Source organism: Gymnogyps californianus, chromosome Z, assembly GCF_018139145.2.
Source record: "Gymnogyps californianus isolate 813 chromosome Z, ASM1813914v2, whole genome shotgun sequence".
In the NCBI taxonomy this organism is placed as follows: domain Eukaryota; kingdom Metazoa; phylum Chordata; class Aves; order Accipitriformes; family Cathartidae; genus Gymnogyps; species Gymnogyps californianus.
Genome location: NC_059500.1, coordinates 79,211,810 through 79,228,140, shown reverse-complemented (window position 1 = coordinate 79,228,140; position 16,331 = coordinate 79,211,810). Strand labels below are relative to the sequence as shown.

General features: G+C 40.3%; 1 protein-coding gene across 1 annotated transcript; it reads left to right on the top strand.

Moving 5' to 3' along the window:
* The first annotated feature begins 946 nt into the window (after positions 1 to 946).
* SYT4 (synaptotagmin 4) lies at positions 947 to 9,685 on the top strand. The gene is made up of 4 exons (XM_050913519.1): positions 947 to 980; positions 3,793 to 4,607; positions 6,172 to 6,292; positions 9,378 to 9,685. The coding sequence occupies exons 1-4, from the start codon at positions 947 to 949 to the stop codon at positions 9,683 to 9,685; spliced, it is 1,278 nt and encodes a 425-aa protein (XP_050769476.1).
* The last annotated feature ends 6,646 nt before the right edge of the window (positions 9,686 to 16,331 follow it).

Here is a 16,331-nt window from a genome sequence, read left to right as displayed (position 1 = left end):
TGGAGCCAAGGTGTCTGGACCATCTGAGCTGGCATCTCCTTCACGTTGTTGTAGCCTGTCCAGCTGATAAATAAGCAAATAAATAAGTCTTACCCCAGCAAAACAGACACACCCGTGTGTTACACAAGGTGCACTGAATCACAGACATTAGCATTTCACTGTCTGTGTCCGATGGAGGGTGGGAGCTCAGATCCTGCAGCAGGGCAGTTAAAATAATCAATGAGTCCGTGTTCAATCCCCAGAAAGAGGATGGGGGGGGGGGGGGGGGGGGGGGGGAGGGGGGGGAGGAAGGAGAGAGAGAGGGGGAGGGAGGGAGGGAGGGTGTGGTGGTTGGGGAGGGGGGATGGGAGGTGGGAAAGGTGCTGATTTCAGCCCTGTAGCGTCAGGATTGCGTCAATTTGGGTTTCAACCACGTCTTCAGTCTCGGAGCGGAGCTACTCAGAAGAGCCAAAACAGGAAGGGGGTTGCAAATCAGTGTGCAAAGGGGAGGACCGAAGCTTCCCCTCCCCCCTCTCCTCCAGTCCCCTCGCAGCCTCCTCCTCCACCTTCCCCACCGCTCGTGTCTCCGGGTTTTGGTTTTTTGTTGTTGTTGTTGTTGTTGTTGTTGGGGGGTGTGTGTGTGGTTTTAAAAAAACCCACGCTGGGAAAGACGGTTGCCCGGGAGCGGTGAGAGCTGAAAGCCGGAGGACAGCAGGGCAGAGCGTTCGGCGCCCAGGGCAGGTCGCTTGGCACCCGGGGGAGGCGGCTCCCGCGCCCCGGACGGCGGCTCCCGTAAGCCCGGACGGCGGCTCCAGCACCGCGGCCAGAGGCTCCAGCACCGCGGCCAGCGGTTCCAGCCCAGCGGCCAGCGGTTCCAGCTCCGTGGTCAGCAGCTCCAGCTCCTTGGCCAGCGGTTCCAGCCCCGCGGCCAGCGGTTCCAGCCCCGCGGCCAGAGCACGCCGCCAACATGGCTCCGATCGCGGCCAGCCGGCAGCAGTTCGGTAAGCGCGTCCCGGCCCCGACTCCCCACCCACGGGGCTGGGGGCTGCTCCCCTCCCCAGGAGAAGTGGACGCAGGCAGCCTCTGCTGAGCCACCCAGCGCCTCCCAGCAAGCAGCCTGTTGGGAGGAACCTCATTTCCCCCAGTTCTCTTCGATCTCAGAAGTTGTGTGAATTTGCTCTCTCTGCCTTCCTCCCTACCCGTTTCCCCCCCCACCCCCGGTAAAGCACCGGAATTGATGAAGAGGTTTGTGTAGGTGCGTTTTCGGATGAGAGAGGTTTGGGGTTGTTTTCTCTGTCTTGGTTAAAGTAGCGTGGCTTCAGAGTTAGATGATGTAAATGCACCCCGTGCCACAGAGAAAATCTTTGTTCAAGCCATTCTTGGAATAATTGTAATTCCTTTTTTCTTGTTGTAGAGAAAGACTTGTCAACTGTTAGTTAAAGTGAAAGGTAGTCTTGTAAAGGACATTGCTAGGAAGATGAAAATACAGGATCCCAGTGGTTTTAGCCAAACAGCTGCGTCTTGATGAATCGGGGTTCATTAAGAACAGCAATGATAACAATGAACTTTTCAGTCTTGTCATTTCTACGCACTGGATGTAGGGTGATTAACTGTGATACCAGAAGTTTCAGAAACAGTCATATATGTGCACTTATAAAATAGATACGTAAGTAGCTTTACTCAGAAAAGCAGTAAGTAGAAATGTTTCTGAACTCTGTTTTACAAATATTGACTCTAGCCTAGATTATATTTGCTTTAGTAGTGGTTTAATTCAAGGATCATTCCATTGACTTAAGTGAAGTGACTCCAGATTTATGTCACGTAACTGAAATAATAACTTCTCCCAGAATCAATAGGTGATGTTTCCTATTAATACACTGCCTTGAACGTTAACCAATTGATTTACATTATGACAACAGCAAGAAATTCAAGTTGCAACGTAATTAGCTGTAAATATAAAACCGTTTTTGTTACCATTTCATCTTCTTTCCTACCCCACCCACTTGATGTTTCTAGCCACACTTGTGACATCATGCTTATCTAATTACTTATTTAAGAAAGATAATTAATATTTTAAACAGCAAATTGATTCTACCACTGCTTTCAGTAGTTGTAGAATTAAAATATAACATAATATCCGTTACTATAAAAAGTCTGTCATCTCATGAAAAAGTATTGTAAATGTGCAAATCATTCTTAAAAGCTATTAAAATATTCTGATTAGTTTTCAATTACTTCTTGCTTTCTACCTTTATACCATGTACATTTAAATTTCTGCAGCCCGGGGAATTCTTGAAACTCAGAGCCACGTGCTTAACTCAGAAAAAATACTTTTTGGTTATGTATATAATTTTCAGTCATTTCATTTAGTTCTTACAATTAAGTATGTAGACTGATACAGCTTGTAGGCAAAGAGAAAGTGACATTAATATTGTCAGAAGAAATTAATAGCCAGGCCTGATCCTTTCTGTGCTGGAACATTATGTCCTACTTTGCTCTGATAGTATTGTTGTGGATTTTTTTTGAATCATCCCACTAAAAAGCAAAGGTATAGTGGCAGCACACCTATCTGCCCAGCTTTTACCTGGATGAAGCTGATTTAGTAACACATGGAGGGGGATAGTTTTGCTTTTCTCATCCAGAACGATCTGCTAATCATTTGCGAGTGAACCAGAACTGTTACACAATTGCCTTTATGCATAAACAATGTTATTCCATTAATATTCGACTGGTCTTCCACTGTTGCAGGGAATAAAGACTAAGCTCTGATTGTTACATTGTGGGAGGTTTAAACTGACTTAGTAACGTTACTTATGGGCAAAATTGGATTTCCAATTAGTTGTGCTCATTTGCCCCTTCGATGCATGCTTTGAAGAGCTAATGATACTCTATATGTAACTAATGTATCCACATGACAACTGAGGTTGTAACACCTGCTCAGTTTTCTCTTTATTCAGTGTAAGTATAGGATTCATATTAAGGTAGAAGAGAATTATGCTTTAATGTTTTTCTTATACACTCCTAAAAAGTAGTGACCCTTCCTGTAAACTCCCCATAGCTTTGATTCATAGTGTCTTAAATGCAAAGCTTAGTGGTTATCAATGATACACTTAATAGTTTTTTCAGCTTTCCACTCACATGTGACTGCCCAATGTCACATCCATCTGGAAAAGACACTTGGTATATAATTATTCTAAATTTTCTTGATAGACTTCCTCCTGCAAAGTATTGAAAATCCCATTCAAATTGTTGAGTGTTATAACCTCCAATTAAACTCGGTTCTTTCAAGAGATACCTCCAGGCAATTATGGGATCAGACCATAAAAAATGAGTTAATTGAGTGTACAAAGTATTCTAAGAAACAGTGTGAAAAGCAGACGATGTATCTATAAGTAATGCATATTTCAGAATCTGTTTTATCTAACCAACAAAGCTCCATAAACGCAAAGCTGACACCTTCTGAGAGCTGGTATTACTCACAGACATATAAACTCAGAAACTACACACAGAGGGATGAGACAGTCGAGCAATTACCAATGGTTATTACTATTAGGATGGGAATAGTATTTGCCTCCCAAACTCTCTGTGTATGGAAAAATACTAACATAACAAGCGTGTCTTAGTATGGGACTACACATTCATGCCTGCAGGTGGCGAGCAATATGTACAATGCAAAGCACTTTCAGTCTGTCGAGCCTGCTGCTATTACCGTCTCGTATCAGTTTGTTTTACTAAATTATTACTTTATTAAATATCACACAGAGACCAAGGCATTGTTGCTTATGTGCTTGTTGCTATTTATTTGATTTGCAGATGAAATTCCTACAGTGGTTGGGATCTTTAGTGCATTTGGCCTTGTCTTCTCTGTCTCCCTTTTTGCTTGGATCTGCTGCCAGCGTAAATCTTCCAAATCCAATAAGACCCCTCCATATAAGTTTGTCCATGTTCTGAAGGGGGTTGATATTTACCCTGAGAATCTCAACAGTAAGAAGAAGTTTGGAGCAGATGATAAAAGTGAAGCAAAGAACAAATCAGCGTCGCCAAAGAATTCTCTCCATCTTGACCTGGAGAAGAGAGATCTAAATGGCAACTTCCCCAAAACAACCCCTAAAATCCAGAGCTCTCCAGATCTTGAAAATTTGTCTCCTAAGCACTTTGCAGAAAGGAAGAAAGATTCAGTATCCCCTGATAGTTTAAAATCCATCACTTCCCTGTCTTCTGAAGATAAACAAGACAAGCTAGGAACTCTCTTTTTCTCCTTAGAGTACAACTTTGAGAAAAAGGCATTTGTAGTGAACATCAAAGAAGCACGTGGGCTACCAGCAATGGATGAACAGTCAATGACTTCTGATCCCTACATCAAAATGACAATCCTGCCTGAGAAAAAGCACAAGGTGAAAACCAGAGTGCTGAGAAAAACCTTAGATCCAGCTTTCGATGAGACCTTCACGTTTTACGGGATCCCCTATAGCCAAATTCAAGACTTAACACTTCACTTTATGATCTTGAGCTTTGACAGGTTTTCCAGAGATGATGTCATTGGAGAAGTCCTCATTCCCCTCGCAGGAATTGAACTGTCAGAAGGAAGGCTGCTAATGGACAGAGAGATCATCAAAAGAAATGTTAGGGTAACATATTTTTTATTTAAACTTTAAAAGTGTTGTGCTAGTGTTAGCTATGATTCTTGTGTAACGCTGCTACCATCTTGGAAAGAAAAGGGAACAAGCTCATCGTGCAAGTCATTGAGACGCTTTCATGATGGCAGTATGAGGAAGCAATTACACAAATGTAATAAAAGAACATGACAATGAGCATGTTGCAAGAAATTGCTAATGTCCTAAACTCTACTTGCTTATTCAGCTGGTCCAGTAGGTTTGAGTGGACCCGCTTACATGAGGTCAAGAGGCCTCAATCCACAGTAATTTGCTTTAAAAGGAAAGAATGCAAAGATTTATATATTTGACCCCTTCTCCTCCCTCCCCTTTTCTGTTTGAAATCATTCTTTCTTAAAGCTTATTGAAGTCAATGTAAGTCTTTCATTTCAACTACATGGGTTTTATAGCAGATTCTTAAAGAATGCAGGTAGTCTTTAGTTAAGGAATTGGAACCTGTTAGAGACCGCATTGTTGATGCCGTAGTATGTTCTTATACTTCAGTGCTGTTACTACCTTCTCTCTCAAGAATTGTGACACAGGCTGCAGCTCTACTAGGGATAGTAAGACACGAGGGAGAAGCCAGAGACTTACTGAAGTCAATGGCAAAACATACTGCCTTCACTGGGATAAAAATATTTCATACCATGTTGTCTCATTTCAGAAAGTAAAGATCATTTGCAGCCATCAGAGCTGAACCACAGAAATGCACATGCATCACACACACGTCTCTTAATCTCTACTAAGGAAGCGGAATGTGTATTGACTTTCAATTTGATTGTTTTCAAAGAGCAAGCATGCTGCCAAATCAAATAAATGTCTACCAGACAATATACCTATAACTAATACTGTTATTTTGCAATTCTATCGCTACATTACAACAACTATAACTATGTCACTGATATTTTGTTGATAACTTATTGGGTTATCTGGTATATAAGGTATTATTTTTGCTTGTTTCCCTTGCCTTCCTCCTTTCTGTGAAATGAACTACTCCTGCAAATTCAAATCTAATAATCATAGAGAAAGTCTTTGATCTCATCTTTATTTCATGTCTATTATACTACTTTAGAAAGTGTCAGGGATAGGATTTCACTAGCTATTTGAATCCTTCCTGTTTAAAAACATTTTACTGAAGATCTTTTTTATTTACTTTTACTAGATTTTTTTTTCAATGTATCTTTACACAATTTTGTTTTGCTTAAGATGTTTTTCGTTCACTGAGGGTTTTTTCTCAGGATGTAGGATTTCATTTCTAATCTCTGAAGCTAACGATGTCATGTCAACCTATATTTTCACTTATTTATTATTTATTTTTGTTCAGTCTAATAACCAATCATAAGAAGGGTTACATAACTACAGTAGAGGGAAAATATATTTGCTATGTAAAGCAGCATAGCTCCATAAGTTATATCCTTTTACACCATTTCAGAGCATACAGTTATGTGACATTCATAAATCTTCTTAGTTCTGATTTAAAGCTTGGTCAATATAATTGCTTATAAATAGTCTTATTTCTTTTTTTCTTTCATTTCCTCAGAAATCATCTGGGCGTGGAGAATTACTGATCTCTCTCTGTTATCAGTCTACAACAAACACGCTCACTGTGGTTGTTTTAAAAGCCAGGCATCTACCTAAATCTGATGTGTCAGGATTATCAGGTAATGGTTTTACTAATGAATATGCCCTAAGAATATAAAACAAACAGACAGAAGACAGCTGAAATGTGGCATTTCAAAGACTAAAAATAGCCCATAAATGCAGAAATGGTGCCTCTATTATTTGCAGCCTATTCATTTTATTCATATCTAGGTCAATGCTTTATTTCCCAGGGTATGTATTTTACAAATTTGTTCTTCAATCACGTTAAAAAAACATGACATCTGTTAGCAGTGGAAACCAATGAGTTTTGTGATTGTCTTGAACAGAACCCATCTGCCATAAGTATGGGATGTTGTTTGCAGATACTAAAGGCTTTTATTTATGACAAAAAATCAGTTTATTTATAGAAGATCAGTATTGAGTGAGATCATCATATGGTTTATTTCAGCTTAGCACCAAGAAAAGCAACCAGTTACATCTGTGCTGAATTTGGCCCACTGAGCACTAACATTTATTTGGCAAGGTGAAGAGGTGCACTATGCTAGTGCTGGAAGCAGGTTGTAACATAACGCCCGTGCTTTACCATGAGCTGTACTTGGGGTGCACTAAGAAGGAGCAGGCTTTGCACTCCCTTCTCCTGGTTTCGTGCCATTTTGCATTCAGTGGAACTTCCTTTGAAGCCAATACTAGAATTGCACGTAAGATGCACATTAATGCTAGATAACATAATAACAGAATAAAATGTAATGTACGGTGTACTAAGGATAAGACAACCACACAAAAAGAACAGCACAAAACAAAGGACTATACAAACAGTAGCACATCTGCTGTTGATTCTGTATAGGAGTGATACTCTTTCATTTCACAGGATTTTTTTGAAAGAAGCAGAAGGGGAAGTAGATTTGGGAACCGCTGATTTGTAATTACTACAGCCAATAATACAGTCTTTCTACTTCTCGTACCAAGAAATACTGCAATTTACCTAGAAAGTTAACCCCTCCTGGATCCAGTACAACAAAGCTATAGATAACTACCATTTACATGGTGAAGTTCCATTGAAATCCTCCTTCCAATCTCAATTTTATTCATATATCTTAAGGAGAAAGGATATAAATGGAGCCCAACAGTTTACTATAAGAGAGCATATGTACTTTTAATAATCAACCCCAAAGTCACAGCAGATAGTGGAGGTTTCATAAAGATAGCATGACAGCAAAGTGATTTCAACAGACCAAGTCTGGCTGAGGTTCACTCAGGTGGGAAAATAACTTGAAAACAAAAGCCCTCCCAGTCTCAGCAGCCACCTGGACCCTATAGCACATCCACACTACACACTTGTTTACTGTACCTCTTATGAGTAAAGCTATAAATTTTGTTTGCTCTTTCTGCTTCCCTCAGTACAAACGTGCTAACTATAATAGGAATATAACATTTCTAAGAGATACAGGCAGCCATGCCACACCTGGACATCTAGTTCATTTAGACAGTTCTTCATCATTTGCTGTTCATCAGCAAGGCCAGGTTCAATAGCTATCTGGGTGTCAGTAACATACTGCGCTCCTGACAGTCCTTATTTCCTCTGTGACCTTCCCCTCAGCCCAAGAGAAATCTTGGAAAGGAGGAGCGTGAAATGGTGTTTCTGTGGGGTAAGCTAAACAATTGTGTAACTCAATCTCCTTAGGAAGATGGGAACTTTTTTACTCAGAAGCTGTTCCATTCCCACAACCTCCTTGGTTTCCTTGATCACCGGTGTTGAGGTCTCCTAATAGACCTAATAAAACCAAGAGGAACATTCTAGTCTTATCTAGTAGCTGGCCAGAGGTAACAGTCAGAAAATGTCCTTTAAACAGAAAAGAACAACAGTGTGAATCCACTGATGGATATTGATTTTGACATTTTTAATGCTTGTGTGTCATATATTCATTCCAAAGCCAATGAACATTTTAATTACATTAAACCCTATTTTTAAAATTGTGATAGAGTATGAAAGTGAAGATGTATTCTATCATATCTTACTCCCGTTAAAATATTGTCAGTTCAAGGAAACAAAAACCTTTTCATCATCCAACCATTTCAGTCTGATAACTTTGGCATAACATTTCTAATTACAGTTCGGTTTTAATTTTACTTTTTAAAAAAGTATTCAGTTATTCTTGATGTTTATTAGCTGATTGTTTACATTGACTATCTTGTTTGACTGAGTTCAGTAGAAAGGATTTTGTACTGCACCTTTGCACCATAAGAATTTGGAAACAGGCCCACCTTTGCACTGAAATAAATGCCAAGGTACTCGAAAGGGATGATTTTTAAAGCATTCTCTAGAATTCTTCTGAAGGAAGAAATATAGCCATTGTTGAAGACAATAGCAAAGGAATCTTGCAACAGTCGAATAATTATGAGGAATGCAAACACTCAAAGTTGGTTGACAGCTAAAAATATGGACATTTTCCCTTCCCTTCTTCAATAGTAGTACAGCACAGACATAAAGTCAGGTACATATTCTAACAACAAACATACCCTTACATTTAAAGTTTAGTGTTAAATTTGTTCAATAAAAATAGGTGGGAGCAATTTAATCAAGCTAATTGACTTCGGTAGAACCACAACAGAAATGAATCGCATCCATTCATTCCTTCTCTCAGCACGAGCTTATTGTCTCCTTACTGAGGCTTTTATTTGCATGAGTCTTATTAGCACTAATGATTATTCCCTACTGGTAGACATGTGAAAAGCAGATTTCTATAACACATAAATACGTAATGATACATATTTGCCAGAGTCCATTAGAATTTTGTGTACTTTCAGACCACCTTTGCATGTAGTAGAGATGTTATTAGAGTTAATGGACTACAAGGCAGGATTTATCTCATGAAGGAGACACCTGTATTTGATCAGATGAATCACACCCTAAACTTCGCTGACTATCTTGATTGCATCTTTGGTGACCATAAAGGGAGCTTACAGGGATTAATTCAGATGTGAATACAAAAATTGCATGAGATGAATCATCTTTAATAACTTGAAACATCTCCTCATTGTGATGTAATTATGTTGGTAAGTTATGAGATTTACCATTAACTAGATCAAGGAATTTCTAAACAACACTGCTCAATAGCTGATCTGTGCTCTTTCTTGTCATTGCAGATCCTTATGTCAAAGTGAACCTGTACCATGCTAAGAAGAGAATTTCTAAAAAGAAAACCCATGTGAAGAAATGCACCCCTAACGCAGTGTTCAATGAATTGTTTGTCTTTGACATTCCTTGTGAGGGCCTTGATGATATCAGCATTGAATTTTTGGTTTTAGATTCAGATAGGGGGTCAAGGAATGAGGTCATTGGCCGGTTAATCTTGGGATCTTCAGCAGAAGGAACAGGTGGAGAGCACTGGAAAGAAATTTGTGAATATCCTAGGAGACAAATTGCCAAATGGCATATGTTGTGTGATGGTTAGCAGCTTAGAGAGGGGTTGGAACTTGAAAAACTATATGTATTTCCATAGGCAAGGAGCAGTTTTCTTTCTTTGTTATGTATAATTACAGGCTTGTAACTACAAGACTTTTTGGGGGGGGATGGGGGGAATGAAAACTGGATTGAATTATCAGAACAGAAGGTAACTAAATTTTCACAGTAAATAAAGGCATTTCTATTTCATTAGACTTTAACATAATTGGATCAGATTCCTATTCTTCTGGAGTTTAAATAACCTGAAACTTCTGAAGCACTATAAACTTCAATAAGAACAGATTATATTTTATGAAAAAGCCACTGGGAACCTTGTAAGTACTGTTACACAGAAGAAGATAACCTCTTTAAAATATATCTCTAGATCTAAAAAACCCACCTGTGGCTTATTGGGGAAGGGGCTGAGTCTGTAAAAGCCACGGGGAATGAGGGTGAGTAGGAGGGGAATTCCTTCTGGCCCTCCATCAAAAACCTTCTTTTATGAAAATTCAATCATTATTTGTAAGTTTTGTTTACTTATACTTTGATCATCCCAAAGACTGATGAGATTTTCAGCAATTTGCTTTACATATCACATCATGTGCAACTAGTTGTTTTATGTGTGGAAATACTGTATAATTATTTACACTTGGATTTTTTAATATGTATATATATAACTTGTTTTATTACAGTGACCGAAATAGATACATTCTACAAATCGTTGAGCAAGTTAACATACATTGTTTTGTTAAAAGGGCTCCTTTACGGGTGAACTGTACGTGTTACAGTATAGCTAGAATTTGGGATTAGATATGGCTTGCATTTTTTTCCTCTAGCAAGGATTACACTTTAAGCATTTCAAGCCATGGGAAAGCATTTCTATTGAGATGAGGTAACATACAGGATACTACAGTCAATGACCTTTCACCAATTATATTTTAAGCCATTCAGCAGTACTTAAAGAAAAGTTGTTTCCTCTTTTGTTTCATTAAAGAACAAACAAAATAGTGAGACAGAGAACAAAACCTTATTCTGCTGTTTAACTTCCTGACCTGTGACTAATGCCATTACAGTCAGTAAGACTACTCCCAACATACAAAGTATAACGCATTTTTAAACTTTTGCAGGATAGGGAACCGAACTCACTTTATAATTTAACCAATATTATGTTAGACAAACTACTTGAAAAGTGCATTTCACTTAGATTATATGCATTAATGTCCATTACTGATTGTACTGAAAATTGGTGGTGTTAAGGGAAAATAACATCCTGATTTCATGTTAGTGTGACATATGTATGTTTAAACTTTAAACTGTCCCAGGCTGGGGGAGTATCAAGTGTGACATAAACAAGTATATAAATAAAGCATTTAGACCTGTGAAATTTACTCTTGGTCACACCAGATAGATTTTTAGGCTGTCAGAACTATAGCACAACTATAAGCAGATTATTTCCTAACGTTTGTACACTGATTTCTGATACAGAATTGTTTGCAAATATTACTCCTGCATCATTTTCAATTACAATATATAGAAAGAAGACTATAATGATGTCAGTTGTTGACATAAGAAGGATTTAAGAAGTGGAAAACCGTTTTCAGTATTTTTGCATACGTCGTTTTGTCATGTGTAATCCCACTGAAGTGAATGAGATTATTTGGGAATTAAGGTATTGCCTAATGTAAGTAAAGGTAACAGAATGGGCATGCCAGGTAAAAACCCATACATTGGATGTCAAATTACTTTCATTAAACAACAGATCCAGGTCCTATTCAAAACTGTTGGAGATTTGTTGTCGACTTTACCTGTTCTCATATGGCCAAATTATGTTTGCAGTAAAGGACACTGAAATATGAAATATGCAAGTAGAAAAATAGTACTGGAAGAATGCCGTTGAGGCTCTTCCAGGTTTTGTGTCGGTATTTTCTCCAGTTTTTGAGAATGTGTTTGATATAACAGTGTTTATAAATTTCTGTAAAAATACATTTTCAAAATAACATAAACACGCTTTTTATGATAATACTCAATGTAAAAAAAACCCTGCGTATTGTATGTATAAAGGAGAGGAATCTTTTTTGCTTATTTCTTTAGAAAGCTGATTAACTGCTTAAGGGCTAGAGTTTGCCAGCCACATTCAAGCAGAGCTAATCCAAAGCCACCAAGTCGAAGGAAAGATGCCCACAGGCTTCCGTGGGGTTTGAAGTGCAATCACAGAGCAAAACTCTTCTTGTGAGTCAACCCAGCAATGTCAAGGGGAGACACTGTTTGATCTAATGGAGGCTGGGAGAGTTTGAGTCAGTACCACACAACGAGAGTTGTTACAATTTCTAGTAAGGAAAAAACTTTATACTGAAAGTGATTGCATGAAAGAGAGTGGGACAGCTTGTAATTAAAAAGACCTGAGGTTTTTTATATTGGCCCATAAGTAGTACATTATCTCTAAAAATCAGAAGACAGGAGCCATTTGTCTCCAATGAACACAAATTCTGACATCAGGAGGAGAAAAATCCATCTTTTTGAATTAATGATGGGCTGTGACCATCTTTCATTTTGCATCCAACAAGTTGTCATCAATTTTTTTTTCAAGTTTCTATAGCAGCTTGAGGGTTAATATTTCTACCAGCTAAATGGCAGTTGTTGTTGGGGGTACGGGGTAGGAATGGGAAAGGGAAGGAAAGACATTTTTATTAAATCTAAAAGAAACCTGTAAATAGAATTTTGTTTTTCATTTAAAGCAATGTTTAGCTTGGAAAGTTGAGTAAAGATGACTTGTAACACATCTGTAAACCGGACAAGGCAGGAGCGAATGTAGACCTGTACCGAGATGAGAAATTCTGCTGTTTTATAAAGTATTCAATTCTCATTGTGAATATCTTGAACTCTGTTAAGGATACTGTACTGTATTAAACATGTAAAAAAAATGATGTTTGTCTAAGTAGCTTACAAAAATAACTCCTTGAATGGGAGACTATCCATGTCTGGAGATCTGTCGTAACTAAATACCTGATTCGTTATGGTGTTGTAACTTAATAGAAGCTATTCGAGAGGAAGCATGGTGTATGAGATTTTGTAAGTTATTTGTGCTGGTTCTGTATGTTGTGCCATGTGTGTAAGCCAAGAATAAACTGCTGCTTTTGTTCATTCCATCCCAAAACAATTATCCCACCAATGTATCTTTTCCAGAGATTTCTGCTATTGTTTGTATTCATGGTCTACTCTCTCATGCTTCTATCAAAAAACATTTGCCTTGCAAAGTCTTCCTCTTCTCACAGAGGTGGATTAGACTTGTTCTGCTAAATATTACCCAGGCATATCACATGTTCTTTATTCCTAGCTTCTTGCTGCATACTTACACTTGTCTTGAATTGTACTTTACACTCAGGCTAGAACCTGAGACATGGCCCATGATAGAAAATCTGAGCCGTACATGGCCCCTACAGGAACCGATACACAGATGTAAACAAGAATGAATTCTAGCGTATTAGGTGGAAGAAGTAAAATGTAAGCCACATTACTATTAGAATCCTGGTGACATTCCATTTGTTTTCCAGAAGTAAAAAATGTCGCTCAGACAATCACGCTGTACCACTCTTACTTCCTTTGATGTGAGGAAGTCATGTCAGGCAGCAGCTTGTCAGGTGAGTCTGGAAGTTAAGGTAGAGAAAGCATTCCTTCAAATGCTGTACACAAATACAAACTTTGCTGCTGTGGTCTCTAAGTTTATTAAAGTATTTCACTAGCTCAGAACCAAAAGCTAGGGAAGGAAGAAGGCAGTTGCAGCTGGGATACACATTGCCATTTAATCACTCCCATTGTGAGCCTACAACCGATTACCTGGCAGAGATCCCTGATCCTTGTCACAGAAATCCATGACAGGATCCACTAGCCAAGTGCATGAAATGGAACATCTTCCATGGGTATAAGCTGGTATATTCTCTCTGGCAAATTTCCTGTTCCCAAGAGACAGGTATCAAGTGTGAGACTGCTCTTTTCCATCCTATGCAGTCACTTCTTTTTTCTTCCTTGCGTTGTACGGTTCTCCTCAAACCATGGTGATTCTCATGGGTCACATTTCAGACCCTCTTCTTCAGGACAGAGATCAAGAATGTCTTTAGGTTTTCCAACTATAATGCAGCTGAGCCTCAGGGGAAGTCTCAAGGCTACTGTCCTGATTGCTCTTTATATCTTAAATTGCTGCAACAGACAAGTCCTCCTCAAGAGAGCCCTTACAGATGTCCTCCTCTTTGCAGGAGATGTGATTCCTGAGGTGTAACACTATTCTGTAAGCCCCTTGTATTTATACAGCATCATGGAGAGCAACACGCTGCACACACAGTAATAATACATAACCACAGATGACGATGAACAACACTTTTCATCAAACAAGATTCAAATACGTTCTGTGTAAGCTGCTACCTTCTTATCTGTGCTCTCTGCTTCATGAGGTCTCACGAAGCTGCTGAACAACCCATGGCACTCTTACAGCTGCTATAACTGGCACTGGCACTTACTTGCTTTGCTCTGCTGATGACTCCTGAGCAATTACCTTCACTCAAAAAGTTCTACCCAGTTCTCACAGGCTTTTGCGTAGTATCTTTTACCTTGCATCACTAAACAGCTGTTGTAACATGACTTGGGGTCTGGAGGCAGCTTTGGAGCCCTGATTACAGTTGCAGCATGGCAGAACTTTCTAGTTCAGAAGAAAGAATCAAAGTCAATAAGAAGAAAAATGGGAGAAGTTAAATTCTTTACTATGTTGTTGTTATGTCTGTATTGTTATGTCAGTTTTGCTATTGTGCATCTGAAGTATTTTGTGCATGACCAGAGAATGTCCTGCAGTCACATATGTGAATGCTCTGATTACACCACTGGCAACACCATCAGGTGTTGTCCTGACAGATGAGTTGACTTCTGCTCGAGCCCTTCAGCCTCAGTAGCAGAACTGAGACAACACCTAGGCCCCCATGCCTTACCCCTGCCCCCAGAGCTCTGCAGTCACTCTTGACATGCTGTGGATTACCCCTGGCAGTACTGTTGGTGCCCAGATGGAAGAGCTGTAATAGTCCAAGGGCTGGACAAGCCCTGGCAACTTCCTGGATCCTGGCCTCGTGGCAAGCACCAGACCTCCCAAGATATCATCAGGGCAGGTCAGCAGATTGGGCCTCCATCCCCAGGTGGAGGGTCTCTCCAGTAACTATCACACTCCTTTTCTCCTCTGTAAAGACACAAGGTTTGAACTCAGCTGGCTCTGATAAATCTGTTTGTTCTTCTCAGTGACCAGGGCAAGGTACTTGTTCTGAAGTTGTAGGTGAGGCCACCTGCTCTTGTGACTGTTGCCAGAAGTCACAAGCTTCCAGCTTTTCCCACTCTGAAAGCCACTCCCCAACAAAGGCCAGACCCCTCCCCAGCTCTGTCTGGATCTAGACCAAGATAATTAGCACCGTTTGGTGCTGCAAAGCACGCTCTTTGGTGTACTGAGACCATTGCTCCACGACCTCCCAGGAGCCCTACCCAGTCCTGTGGGGAAGGGCCAAACCTCAGCACACCATACTATGCTAACTGCTGCCGTGACTCCCGTGTCCCCTTCTGCTGCTGTGTGCTTGACCCTCCGCCGTAAAGCACCAAACTTCCCCAGCAGCAGCCCAAACCCAAAGGGAACCTCCAGCATTGGGAGCAGAGCCCAGAACTACTGCTGCATGCTCAGAGACCGCTGGCTGTCAGCAGCTATCCACCTATTTGAACCGCACCGCTAATGGCAGCACCTCTGTTCACAGTCCCCGGGCTGCGGGGTGCCTTGAGGAGCCCCTCCACAGCCACCCCTCCATAGCCACCCCCAAGCGCCATTGCTCCGGGGCAAGGCTTCCCGACCTTCTCAGCCCAGCCGCGTCCCGTCTCAGGAGTCTGCAAACCTGGCCAGGCACTGGCGTGTGCCACCGCCCGCCCTCGCTGCTCCTGAGGCTGCAGCAGCCCCAGCCAAGGAGCTCCCAGGTATTGTAAAGTTTCTGGAACTGTTAACCTGCTTCTCTTTAGAGAGCAGGATGTGACTCACCCTGTAGATCCAGTGGGATCTCTCAGTAAGATGCTCTTAGGTCATTAAAGAACAGGTTGGGCCTGGATGGAAAATGCTCAGCTTCCTCTTGTCTTGATGAAGGAGGTTTCATTCATTATTGAATCTTATTCTTCCTCTTTGGGCAGTCTCTCAAGGGTTTTTTTTAGGTGACTAAGCCGTAAGAAGACATGTGGGTTTGCATTTTTGTAAGTGGATGATGCGGCAGGGAGTTTGGGTTTAAGTGAAACATGCAGGAATTTAAGGTCCCACTGGGTGACAGGTAAGTGCTGTGTTATTGCAAGCAGCTTCACTAGGGCTGTGGTTGCACATAGGGCTGAGGTAGTGGTCATATATAGCAGTTCTGAGTCATAGCATTCTGGATTATGAGTTAATCGGGAAATATAAATTAGAATAGAGTGTTTGCAATATAAGTTAATGTTGCAAAAAGATCCCTATCTTTCCTCCACATAAGAAATACTGCATTATGAAAGGCTGTAGTTCTAACAAAAAATAGACTACAGAAAAAAAGCACAAAATCCAAGATGCAGAAGGTCAAAATGCACAAAGAAGCCTGTTAAGACTATTTTCTTTTGAAACCACTAGAGAA

Excerpts from the sequence above, each read along its gene's own strand:
- SYT4 (XM_050913519.1), top strand. The coding sequence starts at position 947 with ATGGCTCCGATCGCGGCCAGCCGGCAGCAGTTCG. Across the intron at positions 981-3,792 it reads GGCCAGCCGGCAGCAGTTCG|ATGAAATTCCTACAGTGGTT; the intron begins GTAAGCGCGTCC and ends TTTGATTTGCAG. Across the intron at positions 4,608-6,171 it reads TCATCAAAAGAAATGTTAGG|AAATCATCTGGGCGTGGAGA; the intron begins GTAACATATTTT and ends TCATTTCCTCAG.